Source organism: Rhea pennata, chromosome 7 (genome assembly GCF_028389875.1).
Source record: "Rhea pennata isolate bPtePen1 chromosome 7, bPtePen1.pri, whole genome shotgun sequence".
NCBI classification, from domain to species: domain Eukaryota; kingdom Metazoa; phylum Chordata; class Aves; order Rheiformes; family Rheidae; genus Rhea; species Rhea pennata.
In genome coordinates this window covers 6774160-6789252 of record NC_084669.1, presented here as the reverse complement: position 1 = coordinate 6789252, position 15093 = coordinate 6774160, and the positions used below count along the sequence as shown (strand labels likewise).

Here is a 15093-nt window from a genome sequence, read left to right as displayed (position 1 = left end):
TGCTGGTTTCCTCAGCTGCTGCTCCATGGCACAGCCGCTGCCTTTGACGCGAGGAAAGGCTCCGTGCCCTGAGCCCTTACGCTCACACCGTGCCAGGGCCCATGTGCAGGGGCTGGGCCCCCTCTGCCATGAGCACCAGCCAGCACAGGCACGGCACACCACGGCACCACGTGCCCGGGCTCTACTCCCAACACAGCCTGGTCGGAAGCGACCTGGGCAGGGCAAGGCCAGACCTGACAAACTCCTGCAGCCAGAAGAAGTCCCGCTTCTGACCTTCCCCTGCAGATGGTTCATTCCCAGCTTTCTGTGCTCAGAGCTGCTTCAATCTGCGACACGGTTTCTCCTGGCCAAACTTTCCCCTTCACCAGGCAGAGTTTGGCCCCTGGTGTGGAATTCACAGTGCCGACAGCTATTTATCACCTCCACTCCAGCCTCCAATTTTCCAGGGTTTCTGTGCAACCTGGCCACTAAATCTCCCATGAGACAAGGCACCAAGACAGCTGTGGTCTTGCACTATCGAAATCTTTACACAGGTTGGCAAAAGGGTAGTTTGGGGCAGTCTCAGAAATAGCCCTAAGCTCTGGTTGGAAAGCAGACATGGAGAACAAAGCATTATTTTTAATACAGTTCTCAACATCTCTCTGCCCTTTAGCATGTACCAGTTTTCCAAACTGGTGTTCAAAGAACACCAAAATACCCAAGATTGGGGAGGAGATGTTCCCTTCCAAGATCCAGCCATATCCTCATCAGCTATTCTTCATAACATTTGGGTTTACAGTTTGAAACTGTCTGATGAAACAGTTTCACTAAGACATTGATCTGTCCTGATGTCAGTAAAGGTGTTTCCTGCTCCTGCACCAACTCTGTAACATGCCAGACAACCAGCATGCGCCAGGGCAGTAGGGAGCCCGTGGACCTCTGAGAGCTCTGCAGATGCCCAGTCTCCGAGGAGGCAATCCTCGCAGTGGAAGTGTTGCTCCCCACAGGGAGCATGATGGGTTATTTGCAAACGTTTGAACAAGGAGCAGAGTAAATTTTGCAACACATCTTGTATGTTTATATTGTCAACGTACACTAGGTCTACCAGAACCATCTGTGAAATTAAGGGTACTGTTACTGCCATGCTAATAACAGCTATCTATCCTTGCACAATATTTTTCTAGTGCGGATATTTTTCACCTTGCTCTATGTTCTTCATTGCACTCCTGCATTGGCAGTGAGGGGAACAGGAACATGTTACTCTTTGCTTGTGCTACTTCAATTGCTACAGTATAAAGTGATTTGATATCATTCACTCTACAAGACCTCCTCTCAGAAATATCTACAGAAGAAGACGAGCAGCAATTGCCCCAAAACATGATATTCAAACATTTTGACTGATTTTTCTGCACTCTTTCACCTCTTTGTTACCTCTTCCCCACTGGCTCCAGCTCGACTTGCAAGGGCTCACCCCACTGGAAAATCAGGCTATCCATTCGTGTTCAGAGAGACGGTTATCTCTGTGACTCGCTGGACGGGCCCTGAAATGCTCCACTGAAAAAACAGAAAGCTTGTAATGTAACTACGTCTCAGAGAATGGCTCTAAGGCCAAGCCTGATGCTACGCAACTGTGAAATGTCCATATGGTCAACTGGTACAGAACCGTGTCCAACCATGAGCTGGCACTCCAGCACTCAGTGCTTCCCAGTAAAGTAACTTCCCAGTTACTTTTCACAGGTGGAGAGGTGTAAAAAGGCCTTGTGGTGCAGGAAAATCAGTCTCTCAGGAGATATTTCTGATACCTGAGTTTATGAAATCTGCCAATTTCAGCTGCAAACAAGCCACATTCTATTGCAGATTTTCCTGCCAGGGGAGTGCCTGTCAGGCTCACAAGTCAAAGCTGTGCACTAGGCAGACAGATTTACTACTGACAGGAAACTCCACCCACCTTGCTCAGCCCAGCAGCTTACCATGGGCTGGAAATTAATAGGATTTTTAATTGCAGCTGCATTTTTAACCCTTGTTGCCCAAAAGGAAGAATATGCATGTAATACTTCCTAAAGCACAGTATGATTTCTGGGGGCTGGACCAGCCATGATTGTCAGAAGCAGTAAAAGCACTTGTGTCTCCCGACCACTGCCCCACATCCAGCAGCCCAGAGGCAACGCTTGACCATGCCTCCTCTGAGACCTGACGCCAAACTTCCTGTTACTTGTTAAGAGCAGTTTGAAGAAGAAATAATCCCTGCCCCGTACATATTAGCACTTATGGGAAGGCATCTGTTGCCCTTAACGAGCTTAGCAGGTACTAATTACTTGCAGTGTTGGGGGGTTATGTTCGCAAACTTGTTTTATCCTTACATCGCTCTGCCGAAGACCGGGAAGAAGATCTGATGCTGCGAGCGCTCGTGCTTTGGCCGCTCCAAGCTGCGCTGCTCGGGCCCGGGCTCTGAGCAGCTGGCTGGCGGGAGCCGCCACGGCCTTCCCTTCCAGCAGGCTCTGCACCGTGCCGCGACCGAGCCTGACACGGACCTGCCGCGCTCTGCACCGTGCCGCGACCGAGCCTGACACGGCCCTTTCGGGGACGTAGCAGCCGGCAGTGAGGCGCCTAACTCTCGAGTCGCCGCCACCAACCTGCCCAAAGGAAGCGAGCGCTGCTGCGGGACACCTAGACACTGCGTGCGCTCGTATGCTCCAGGAGCAGCGCGTTTGCTCCGCTTTGGGCGCCGCGCCCCGGCGTGGCTAACAGCCACCCCCGCCGCAGGACGCCTGTCGCTGCAGGCACCCAGGCAGCACCAAAGGCAACCGGAGGCCGCACCTTCACGCCGGTTTTGCGGTGTTCACGGCCAGCGCGGCTCCCAGCTCTCCAAAGCGGCTGGGCGCCGCGGGCACGGAGGTCGCCTGCCGTGGCCGCTCACGCCGGCGCACCTGCGGGCCGGCAAACCTGGCGTGCTCCTGACCGCCTCCCCCGCAGCGAGCGCGGCGCGGGCGCGGCTGCCGGAAACGCGGGACCGGCCCGGCCCGGCCCGCCTCGCCCCGCTCCCGGCCGCCGGGCCGCCTCCATCGCTGCGCTGCGCTGCGCTGCGCTGCGCGGCCGCGGCCCCGGCCCCACGGCGGCCGCGGCCCCACGGCGGCCCCGGTCCCGGTCCCGGGTCCCGGCCGCCACCTGCGCGCGCCCCGCCCCGCCGGGCACCGAACGCGCCCCCGCCCCGCCAGCCAATGAGCGGGAGGCGGCTCCGGCCAGCGGCCAATGGGAGCGCGACGGCCGCGCCGCCCCGCCCCGCCGCGCCGCCTCCCCTATTTGAGGCGCGGCGCGCGGGCGCGGCGCTCCCAGAGGCGGCGGCGGCGGCGGCGGCGGCGGCGGCGGCGGCGGCGGCGGCGGCGGCGGCGGCGGCGGCGGCGGCGGCCTGAGCGGACCCGACCGGACCCGACCCGCCGGAGCGGAGTCCCCTGTGCGGAGCGCGGCCCCGGGCCGCCCGCGGCGGCGGCGGCGCCCGCATGGAGGCTTTCCCCGGCGGCACGCTGGAGCAGCACCGGCACCTCCCGCCCGGGGAGCGCCTGCCGGGCGCCCGCTACGGCGCCCGCGGCCACGGCGGCTGCGGGAACGTGTTCAACTCCTGGAACGACTACCTGGGGCTGGCCACGCTCATCACCAAGGCCGTGGGGCCCGGCAAGGGCTTCGGCGCCGAGCCGCCCTCCGTGGTGGTGGCGGCCGCCGTGCCGCCGCCCGAGGAGGAGGAGGAGGAGGAAGAGGAGGAGGCGGCGGGGCCGTACTTCGAGGGCGCGCTGGACTTGCACGACCTGGAGCTGTGCGGGCACCACCACCACGGCGAGGGGCTGCTGGAGGAGCGCTTCGCCGAGCTCAGCCCCTTCCCCGGGCGCGGCGGCCCCGCCGCCGTGGTCTTCGGCTGCTCGGGCGAGCACGCGGGCCGGGAGGGCTCGCCGCACGCCTGGGGCGGGCTGGTGGTGGCGGGGCGGCTGCCGGCGCACCCGCGGGCCGCCGCCCGCCTGCTCAAGCCCGAGCTGCAGGTCTGCGTCTTCTGCCGGAACAACAAGGAGGCCGTGGCCCTCTACACCACGCACATCCTCAAGGGACCCGACGGGCGCGTGCTCTGCCCGGTGCTGCGCCGCTACACCTGCCCCCTGTGCGGCGCCAGCGGCGACAACGCGCACACCATCAAGTACTGCCCCCTCTCCAAGATGCAGGCGGCCAAGCAGCTCAAACACGCCCGGACCGCGCTGGGCAGGAGGGCGCGCTAGGCGCCCCGCCGCCCTGCAGACCCCCCTCCTGCTCTCCTTCCTTTTTTTAAAGATTGTCTTAAAAGCGGATTACGTTTTGTTCTTTAACACGTTGATATGTTAAACGCGGAGACTAGAGTGCGAGTCCCCGGGCCCGTGTCTTGCAGCGGATAGCTTCTAGTTTGTGCGCTTGGCGTGCAGGGAGCCCAGCGCGGAGCCTAACGCCTTGTCATGGTAATTGCGCCGTTCAGATGCACTGTATTGGACTGTTGTATAAATATATATATACGATTTTTTTTTTTAAGAGAACGGGTTTTACGTGGAGATGTAACGCCGAGGCGTGCCGGGGGTCGGGGGGTCGGGGAAGCGGCCGACAGTGCGCGGCGGCGGCGGCCGGGGCTGCCCGGAGCCCGGCGCGGGGAGGCGGCCCCGGCCCGAGCCCCCGAGCCGGCGGCGGGGCGGCGTCGCCCCCTGCCGCCCTCCCGCCCGCCCGGCCGCGCCGGGTTCTGCCTGCCCCCAGGGGAAAAGCGGCTGCGGGCGCCTCGGCGCCCCGCGGGTTTCCTCCGGGGGGGTCCCCGCTTTCTTCCTCCGCCGTGTCCGGCAGCACCTGGGCTGTGTGCAGATGCGCTGTGTTTTCCCCGCCAGGAGCAGGGTGGTTATTATGGTGTGACACAGTGCATTTCAGATCTTAAACTAAACAGAGGAGCAATTTCCTCCACTGAGCTTAAAACCAGGTAGCTAGTTGTGATCAAACCCGTATTAAGTTACTTAGTTGATAATTAATACCCCCCCCAACACGCACACTAAGTCACAGCATCCTAAGTGGCCCGTGACAATGCTTGAATTGCTCTGCTAGTGAGCGTGGCTCGCTCTGATCTTGCGAGACCGCTATCAGGCAGGCAGGTATCGGCTTCTGTGTCTGATACCAAGTTTTAGGGAAAGTCTAAGAGGAGAAAGTGTGGAATAACTTGTTTGAATATGTAATAGGTCTAGGCAGGGGTGGGAACTTAGCCCTTGCTACAGAAGGCAATAGATATAACAGAAAATAAGCTATAATACAGCTTGTTTGTGATGGAGAATGAGAAACTGATGGAAGGCCTTTGAAAGGAAAAGGGACATGGTCAAAGCAGAAAGCAGTCTCTAGCAGAACTGTAGACAGATATCAACAAGGGAAGGTTATATTTGTCAAGGCCAGAGAGCAGGTTATAGCTTTAAGTCACTGTAAGATACGAGAGAGATCTACCTATGCAATTAACAAATATCCCTAATGCTACATAGACTATACAAAATGTAAGACCATAGCTGAAGGCTTAGGAAACAGTTATGAATCCTAGGTTGTGCCAGTTCCTTGACCAGCAGGACTGTGTTGCCGCTAGTTCTCAAGAGACCAGGAATTGTTTTTATTGTGGCTAGATGGCTGGACAAGAAGTAGCAGTAGATTTGCAGTTTGGGTAGAACGAGCCCTCCAGAGCTTTGGCTTCGAAAAGGCTGGTATGCAAGTTGTCAGTGCAAAGAAGGTTGTACTGTAGATGACTTCACCTAGAGTTTGGATAGAGAAGGAAACCCAGGGGTTGCCCTGCCAAACAGCTGTTATCAAACAAGGGAGGTGAAGAAAAATTTATGCAAGCACAAACAGGGAATCACTAGGAAAATGAAGGGGAATGAGTGCAGACAGAAAAAAGGGAGCTAGGGAAGTCAGGTTATAGGTGTTTGTGTGGACTCCTTTTGAGCAGCTGCCCAACAGAGAATGGGGGGAGGATAGCAGGAAGCAGGACAGTCAAGAATCAATTCGAAAGGTGTGCAAAATAAGCTGGAAAGGAAGGCCTAAGATTCATTACCTGTAACTACTGTTGACTGGCACAGCTGCAGCTCTGAGGATAGAGAAATTGAATCTATATGGCAGTGTTCTCTTGAATCTTCCCAAATTCATCTCAAGGTAGCATTAATTCTAAATGTAAAGGGACTTTTATTAAATACCACTGTAGTGGCTACAGCTGACCTTATAGTAGCTACATTTTCCTTATCCTAAAATTGCATATTGTATTTGTTCTGTAGGGCTTGCATTACAGACTTCTAAGCTGCTAAAGTTTAATTAGATATTGTAACGTCTAGTCCACATAGGTTTAATCTGTATCTGCCACCAATTAGAATCAAGCTTGAATATAGTGCTATACAAAGAATTTTCTTTCATGTTTTTGTTGCCTTTTTATAAAATTCTGAAGTTCACTGTGTGTATTTTAACCCAGATGGCTGTTAATGTAGACAGAAGCAAGAAAGAAACATCCTTGGAAAATACCTTAAAACTTCCCTTTAAGGGAAATACTGACAGGGCTGTATTGGAGGTGTTTCTGATAGTGCTTGCAATGCACCTGTATTTCCTCTCTGGTCTAGAAGTTAAGCTCCCTTGTTCTAAGACAATGCCCGGAATTCATCAAGACAGCAAAATATCCCCTTGCTACTGTTTTCAGCACCTGCTCCTCCCCTTCGCCTGCGTAAGAACACTGCTACTGTATCTTAAAAGCTTCTGCTCCTGCATATGACTCCTGACCCTTCTCTTGTTCTACGTGCATACTTACAGGCTTGCGGGGGAAAGGCTGAGAGCTGCCTGTCATAGCCACTACACAATATTAAGCACGTGATCAAAGTATTAACAGGTAAGACGATACAGAATTCACTTCAAAAGACCAATTAGGAAAAAAATATATATATTCCAGAGAAGATAGTAAGAATTAGAATTGGCAAAAGACAGTTTAAAAGCAAGGTTTTCAAACAAGTCACTTTAGCATGATCTGTACTGTACTGCATTCTTCTGAATGATTTGTCATTTAAAGCTTTACAAGTTGATGTGATTCATCTTATAAAGACTGAACCTTTAAAGAATTTGGGGGTGGGGGCAGGAGGGTGAGTGTTGAAGCAAACTTCTGAAACCACTTCCTGTGCACCAGCACATTCTTTGTGGTACTAAGTAGGCAGAAACATGCTTGTTCTTGGTCACTCATAAATGCTAAATATGATAGTGCTTACAGTCCTATGTAGATTTCTTAAATTACTAGAAACAATTTAAGTTACTAATGAGTAATTTAAGTCCTACAGCATATAGCAACAAATAGTTTAAGCAGAAAGCCCATGTTGAAAACTGTTATGTGCTCCACAGATGACTAGGAAAATGAAGCCTAATGCTATTTTCATTTGTACTACAGGCATCTGCAAATCAAAATTACTGGTTTAAATCAAATATCTTATCTTCAAAGAATCACTTCCCTTATGGGGAAATATTTCTAAGCATGCAAGTGAGTCTTTCACATAGTGGTATTTTGTTAAAGATGTAATTTGTATCAGAGGAATGAACCAAATATTGGATAGCTATATCACATCCTCAATTAACATTAGTTTTGAGCAAAAAGGAAAATACCTCTAATTAAAAGCTACTTTCAGATACCTGACTTCAGCTCTTTTGAATTCTCTATGTAAATCTGTACATGTCCTTAGTGAAAGTCCTATATCAGTGCCATAGTTTGCCCTCCATCCTACTGCCTTGGGCAGCAACTTTGCCATGTGACTGAACGCTGATGGACACAATGACTCTACTTCCTATAGACATGCCTGGTTGACCCACCAAATTAGCTATTATATACTGGAAGTAGTCTGAGAGCAGTCATAAGGAAGGAGATATTACTGCTAATGTGGCTATCATCTGGACAGAAATGATGAGAGATATTTGTAAATCTTCAAATATGACGAAGAAAGGAATAAATTGTCCCTGTGTCCAATAGTGAAAGAACTAGCAAAGCTTAAACTGCAGCAAAGGAGGCTTTGATTAGGCAAAAAGCATTGGAATAGTTTGCAGAATCTTCATCACACCATAATTAAAGCCATTAATAATTCTACTTAAGATCAGACAATGTTTAGAACATTTTGGTCCTTCCTTGGCAAAACAGGAAGAAGTGGATGCTCAGTAAACTACGTATAATTTTTATTAACTTCTGAATAACAGGTAGCTTTTGAATCTTACATTTCATTGACCTAATAATTTTATTTTGTAGGCTTACATAGTTTAACAGTACCTTTTTACTACAGTAGGAAAGCTTGCTTAAACGTAATGATTCCTGCCAGTAACTACAGCCCACGGATTTTTGAAAGAAAAAAATCAAGATACATTTCATCTAAAGCAAAATAAAAGTTCTAGTACTTTTCCTATTTCAGATTGTATTGTGGCATCCAACGTATAGCTCGCAAGTGTATTTTGATCCCTTTCATGACTGCATTAAGGCTCATGAAGCCAAGGTCATGATTTGTCTTGCGCTGTGACTGTCCCCAGTTTGGAGCAACACCCCTTCATTCTGATTGCCCCTGTCTTTAGTCAGCAGTTCTCATTAAACTTTTTTTTTTTTTTCCAGAACAAAAGCACGTTAGAGGAAACAATTAAAAAGTCTATATGCAAGCAGCTTACTGCGTTCATCTGCCCCCCACATGAAGACTGACAGGTTTCTTGTAGGCCCTACTTCAGCTGAGCATGTTGACAATCCTCAGCCTTTCTCACAAGTCAGGAGGGTGAGTCTCTGAGCTTTTCCTGGAGAAGAAAATGGACACATTCATACCATTTAACCACTACACTGTTTTATTCCTGGAGATTGCTTTAATCAGGCAACATCTGCATCTTTTTAAATAGCAGCACCAGCCCTGACTAGTTCTATGATCTAAACATAGTATTTTATAATTTGTGATTTATTCTTTTCAGTTTAACTGAAAATTTTAAAGTTTAATTAAACATGAATCAAACACAGCTTGATGTAGAGTTCATTTGACTTCATCAACATTCAACATTCTATAATCCAAACACTATTATTGTATAATTATAGCAATACATGGAGGTTTATCTGTCAGAGTTGGTTAGAAGTAATTTTTGACCACTGAAATTAGTATATTTTATTGTTTCCCCATATTAGACAAAATACTGTCATGTCTGCAAAGTTCACATCTTCCAGATCTTTTCTTAAGCAGTCTGGTCCTGAGAATTCTACATGTGATAGGCTCAAATATCTTGAGATATGCACTGTGACAATTTCAAATATTTTTGAAAATTTAATAATTTAGTTAATGGAACAGTTTTATAATGGGGTGTAGTGACCATTAATGCATTTATCCCCACATAAACATGGTTTTGCTTGGACAAAATTAAAAATACATGATGATACATGATGAGGTATAATCACTTTTCATATCTCCACATTGACTGGAAAAAGGGCAAATGTGGCACGTATCTTCTTAAAAAAAAGGGGGGGGGAAGACCAAAAGGGTGATCCAAGAAATGACAAACCAGCCAATCTCTTTTCAGTCCCTAGGAAAAATCATGGATCAAGTCATCTCAGAGCATTTTGGGGGGCACACAAAGGAGAAGGTGACTGTGGTCAGCATAGATTTACCAAGGGTAAATCACGCCTTACCAACCTGACTGCTTTCTAGAGTAGAATAACTGGTTTTGTGGACAAGAGGAGAGCAGTGTCTGTTATTTAGCTTGACTTTAACAAGGCTTTCAACACCGTCTACCACCATATTCTTGTGCCCATGTTAGGATGTTTCAGTCCGGATAGGTGGGCAATCAGGTGGCTAAAAAGCTGGTTGGACCTTCAGCCTCAGAGGGTCGTGGTTAATGAATCATACTCAACCTGCAGTGGACCCCACAGGGGTCCACCCTGGGATCTGGCCTCTTTAACATCTTTATCGATGACCTGCACGCAGCGACAGAGCGCATGCTCAGCAAGGTTGCAGCTGACACCAAACTGGGATGATCAGTCAATATACACTGGGGCAGGGCTGCCATCCAGAGGGATCTACCCAGGCTGGAGGAATGGGCTGATGGGAACCCCATGAAACTCAGCATGGAGAAACGCAAAGTCCTGCACAGTGGAGGAAGAACCCTCTGCAATGATAGCTCTGCTGAGTAACACCAAGAGTCCTGGTAGATAGCAAGCTGGGCATGAGCTAGCAGCGTGCCCTGGCAGCAAAGGCCAGAAGCACCCAGGGCTGTATGGACAGCAGCAAAGCCTAGAGATTGAGGGAGCCTCAGGGCCCTCGACTCAGCACTCTTTAGACGACATCTAGCTACCCCACCTGGTTTTGGGCCCCAACAAGACAGAAAAGACATTGACGAACTAGAGCAAGTGCAGCAGAGGACCCCCAAAATGTTCAGGTGCTGGTACACTTGCCCTGGGAGGGGCACCCACCAGCACCAAGTGGGGAGGTTATCAAGAAGCTGGAACCAGGTTCTCCACAGTGGTGCTTGGGCAAAAGAATGAGAGAGCAGGTAGAAGCTGAAAAGACAGGAGCTCAAGCTGGATAGAAGGAGAAACCTTTTTCCTCATAGGGATACTAAAGCACTGGAACAGATTGGCCACGGAGAGACCTGGAGACTAAAGCCCTGACTAACACGGTCCAATTTCACACCAGGAGGTTGGACCAGAGACCTCTTGAGGCCCCTTCTAACCAGAATTATCCTATGATCCTACAACACACAATTTAAGAACAGCAACACGTAGCTCTAATAGCAGCAGCACCCACTACCCCACATCTAATAAGCTCTCTCTGTTACTGGATAGATCCCATTCTCTGACTCCCTCCTTTACAGGACTGCATGAGGCACACAAACCACAGATTTGTCTTGCTTAGAAAAACACTAATGTTCTGAAGGAATTCTATGATTCAGCAAGTAAAGAAGTGGACAGGCTCCAAAGAGATGAACATCTGGTGCTCAGAGAAGATGACTGAGAGCAAGAGTTTTTCCTGAGGAGTGACTAGGATCTGGAAAACTCAGGAGATGGCAGAAAAAGAACAGAAAGAAGATTATTAAAACTTACTTATATTCTTACATGTTAAAATTCAATAAGGTTTCTCAGGAAGAAATTATGTCTCCTGTGTGGTCACATTCTCTTTCAACTGTACAGAAATAGGTAGACATACACACAGTTATTAAAGTCCTGTTCTGGATTAAATTACATTTCAGCAAATTATTAAGTCAAGACGCTACAGAAGCTAATTCCAGAAGTTGTTTATTTATCATTGAAGAAACACACAGCAGCAAGTTCTGTGTTGGCTTCAGTATGACCAGATAGTTAATCATTGTTACTGCACCCCAAAATTGAAGTCAACACAGCCATTACTACAAACCACTTTTTTGGAAAGGGAAAGAATGTACCCTGAAGACAAAGAATTGGGGGGGGGGAGGGGAGAATCAACAATTTCTCCAAAACCACACATTTTAAATATGACAATATTTATAAATCCTTGAAAGGCATGAATTATCCAGTAATGGAAAAAGCAGTTGTGCTGTTGGCAACAGAAAATACATAGCAATATGCTTACCAAAATGCTTGAATCATGGAAGCTTTCAGTTTTGTGGTTGTACACTGCAGCAGTATATATTACTGGAACAATGACTGCAAAATGGCTTTATAGGCATATGTATTCAAGTAAATCTACAGAAAATATCCCAGTGTAGCTAATGCTCATAATGTTTATTGTATTTAATTCAAATTTCAACAACTTACTGAATTTAGATAATGATAAAATATGTCTCTCAAAAGCACTTGCCCTCAGAAATACCTAAATAAGAGAGGGTTTAATACCTTTTTCTTGGCTAATTATGGAAATTGATCCAGTTCTGCTTTTCAATAATTCCATCACTGTGTGAACAGAGGTGTTTTCAAATACACGTTCTGTGATGATAATACCCCATTCCAAATTAAGAACAACTGAAAATAAAAAGGTCAGCTTGTTTTGGTGCAAGATAGAAGTATTACTCAAGACAGCTATTGGGCTTGCTTCTTTTTATTTTAGCAACAAGTGATCCATGAAATAAGCAATATTTGAAATTTCAAAAACTGGCATTCAATTTCCAAACTTCTGCTGTGAGTTTTGTGCATGATCAATCTATATGAGTAAGTAATTCAGGCTCATGCTTTCATGTTACGTCAAAATATTCGTTAAAGAATTCCAATTGAGAATGTTTATAAGCACAAATATAACCTGTGGATTCAATCAAATCAAAGCTAAAACATTGGTTAAACTCTGTTTTGATTTTCACTTAACGTCGTACAGTGGTCCATCCTTCTTCATCTGTCTCGTTTTTAGTACGGCGAAGAGACTCGCGCTCCTTTTCTGTTTTCCAGGAACCCTTCTCCTTCTCCCCTTCTTTTTCTCGTTCTTTTGATACTGGTGGGGGAGCAGAAGCTGGAGAAGCAGCAGGAGCAGGAGCAGGAGCAGATCGCCGCACTGGTTCACGTTCTTCTCCACGTTCTTCTCTCCTATCATCAGCACGCCGCCATGAGGTTGCTACAAATACAGAAGGACATTAAGAAATGTTTGTTAGGTTCAACTTGCAGCTTGCGAAAGTTGAAAGAAGCACACCCAATACTGAGTCTGATTCAGTAGTTCTCTATCTTGGCAACAAGTAGTACAAGGATGACAACCAAATGCACAGTTTAATTTTACAGTAAAGTAATGGACAGCAACTTACTCTCAAGCCTCTTTTCAGATTCAGCATTGATATGAGCAACTGAATAACGTCATCTTTAAAATACAGTGATTGAAATAAGAATGTTCTATTGATGTACAGAGTTTTATGATGTAAAATATATTCTCATTTAATATTAATATCAGAATTATAAAAAGCACAGAATGCATCTCATTAGAAATGACTGAATCCTGAAAATGGAAAAATCCTAACTTTAAACAACTATGTAAAAAACTTTTTGGTGTTCATTTGTCTCAAAATACATCAAATTCCCATTCAAGCCTTCTGAAATCAAAAGCAGAAATGGCACTGGATTATACAACTCCACTGGTAACAGTATTCAGAAACTCTTTATTTATACTAAGAATTGCTCATTTCCATCAAAAGGAGATTAAGAGTTTTACCCTAGTTCTGTTTGTTATGTAGTTATGAACAAAGCTGTATCAAATACCAGAACAGTCAAATAACAAAACAGTCCTTGATGTTAAAAAAAAACAAAAAAAAATGCACATTGAAAACCAAATCATTATCCAGCTGGAAGTTCTATTCCAGTTTATTCACTGAGATCAATGCATGACAGCACCCATATTCAGGAAATATTGATACTGAAGGCTGAAACCAAAATGAAATGAGATTCTGAACATGAGAACTCATTAGAATTGGACCATGTGATATCTCAGTCAAATGCATTTTCTGTTACCGTATTTTTAGAATACAGTATTATTAAATGTAAATAATTAAAGCAAATTATTAATCAAAATCAGTATCATTAGTAGTTTGGAACCAATAGGGCCCTACTTGCAAATACTTTATCAGATATTCTGAGTATAAATGAGATAGAAGTGATTTGCTGGGATGTTTATCTTGATACTAAAAAAAAAGAACTAAAGGATGCTAAAGCATAAGAACTTAATACACCTGAACATAATGTTACTATGAAAACTGCATACTTAAAATGTTGTTATTATAGCAGACATGAAATGCTACCATGATAGTAAAGAGTACAATAAAAAAAAAAGTAGTTAAGATTCACAGAAAGGTTCTCATTTACAATAAAGCTTCTGTGTATTACTTTGCTGGCCAAGAATGTAACTTATTCCCACTTTAACACTTATCACTGTCAGAGTAACATGAAGGACCTAAAATAAAGGTAAGCTTTTAGTAACAAAGAAATAAACCTACGTTCTTCACGGTCAGATCTGAGTGGTGGTCCCCTTCTGAGGGGTAGATCTCTGTCGTCAATACGTCGATCTCTCATGTCACGACCACCTCTTTCCCATTCTTCACGACGGCTTGAATCCCTCCAGCTAGAGGTTTCCTCAGCTGGTCCTCTTCGCCAGCCAGCATCATCCCTTTTGCCGTTTGAAACGTTAGGTAAGTTTCAATGTTAACATTTTACCTCTGATATAGTAAATCAATATACAGGTATTTTAAGGCCCATTGGGTTTCTATTTAATATACTAACATACTTCTAAAAATCCTTTCTGTTTTTCTAGACCCTAACATGAAACACACTCAACCACAAAGAGACTGAAAGATATTTAAAAGGAGTAAAGCACTCTGGGATTCCTTCCATACATTTAACATTCTGTACAGTTAACATTTTCTTAAAAAAAAAAAAAAAAAAAAAAAAAAAAAAAAAAAAAACAACACCACAATCCATTTACTGCCTTAAAAAACTACTCAATTTCATACCACCGTTCCTCTCACTAGGCAATGTCAGGCTATTTTCTTTCTTAAACATAAAAATTCCACATATTTTTAAACAAAAAAGTCAAACCTGGGACGCCTGAAACGATCATCTCTATCAAAATCTCTGTCAAATTCACGGTCTTTTTCATTTTCATCACGATCTTTGTCTCTATCCCATTCACGGTCTCCTGGAGGTCTGGAGTCTCGGGGGGGACCCCAGCTGTCCTCACGAGCCTTTTCTCGTTCTCTCCATCCCCCTATGAGCAACAAAGTAATTTGTGACTGAATTCTGATCTCTATATAGACAAAGAATCATTTACTTCCCTCATAGATACTGGTTCTTCTAGTTCTGTATACCCTAAGGATCTTACTCAAGTTCTTCAAAAAATGTGCACATTTGAATAGAAGCCACATGGAAAAAATAGTGAAGAAACTGTTTAACACGAAGCATATATCTCCTATACTAGGACTCCTTGTAACAATACAGCATACAGCTGATTATATCCTCCATATTTCAGTCAGAAAATACCATGCTCCTCTAAGACTTTGTGCGAAATAAGCAAAAGAAGAAATACAGTAGCTTAGAGAGCAGATTCCTCTGAAAATCTACAAGTGAGAAGATTTTAAGCAAACAAATTCATAAGAACTTACTGCTTTTTAAAGTTCTACTTTAAA

The 15093-nt window shown here is 46.0% G+C and overlaps 2 protein-coding genes across 3 annotated transcripts in view; one reads left to right on the top strand and one right to left on the bottom strand.

Moving 5' to 3' along the window:
- The first annotated feature begins 3476 nt into the window (after positions 1 to 3476).
- On the top strand, positions 3477 to 8915 carry NANOS1 (nanos C2HC-type zinc finger 1). 2 transcript variants are annotated; one of them, XM_062580741.1, is made up of 2 exons: positions 3477 to 4451; positions 8615 to 8915. In XM_062580741.1, exon 1 carries the CDS (start codon positions 3477 to 3479, stop codon positions 4236 to 4238), a length of 762 nt encoding a protein of 253 aa, XP_062436725.1. In that variant the 3' UTR covers positions 4239 to 4451; positions 8615 to 8915. The 2 variants fall into 2 exon arrangements, with proteins under 2 accessions (XP_062436725.1, XP_062436724.1); XM_062580740.1 differs by lacking the exon at positions 8615 to 8915 and adding an exon at positions 6796 to 6871.
- A 2332-nt stretch (positions 8916 to 11247) lies between these two features.
- The window catches only part of EIF3A (eukaryotic translation initiation factor 3 subunit A), a 37004-nt gene continuing 33158 nt past the window's right edge, over positions 11248 to 15093 (bottom strand). Inside the window, exons 20-22 of the mRNA XM_062580739.1 lie at positions 14507 to 14675; positions 13909 to 14078; positions 11248 to 12545 (exon numbers count right to left, since the gene is read on the bottom strand). Of these exons, the coding sequence (XP_062436723.1) occupies positions 12298 to 12545; positions 13909 to 14078; positions 14507 to 14675 (587 nt within the window). The 3' untranslated portion in view covers positions 11248 to 12297. The remainder of the gene's footprint in view (positions 12546 to 13908; positions 14079 to 14506; positions 14676 to 15093) is intronic.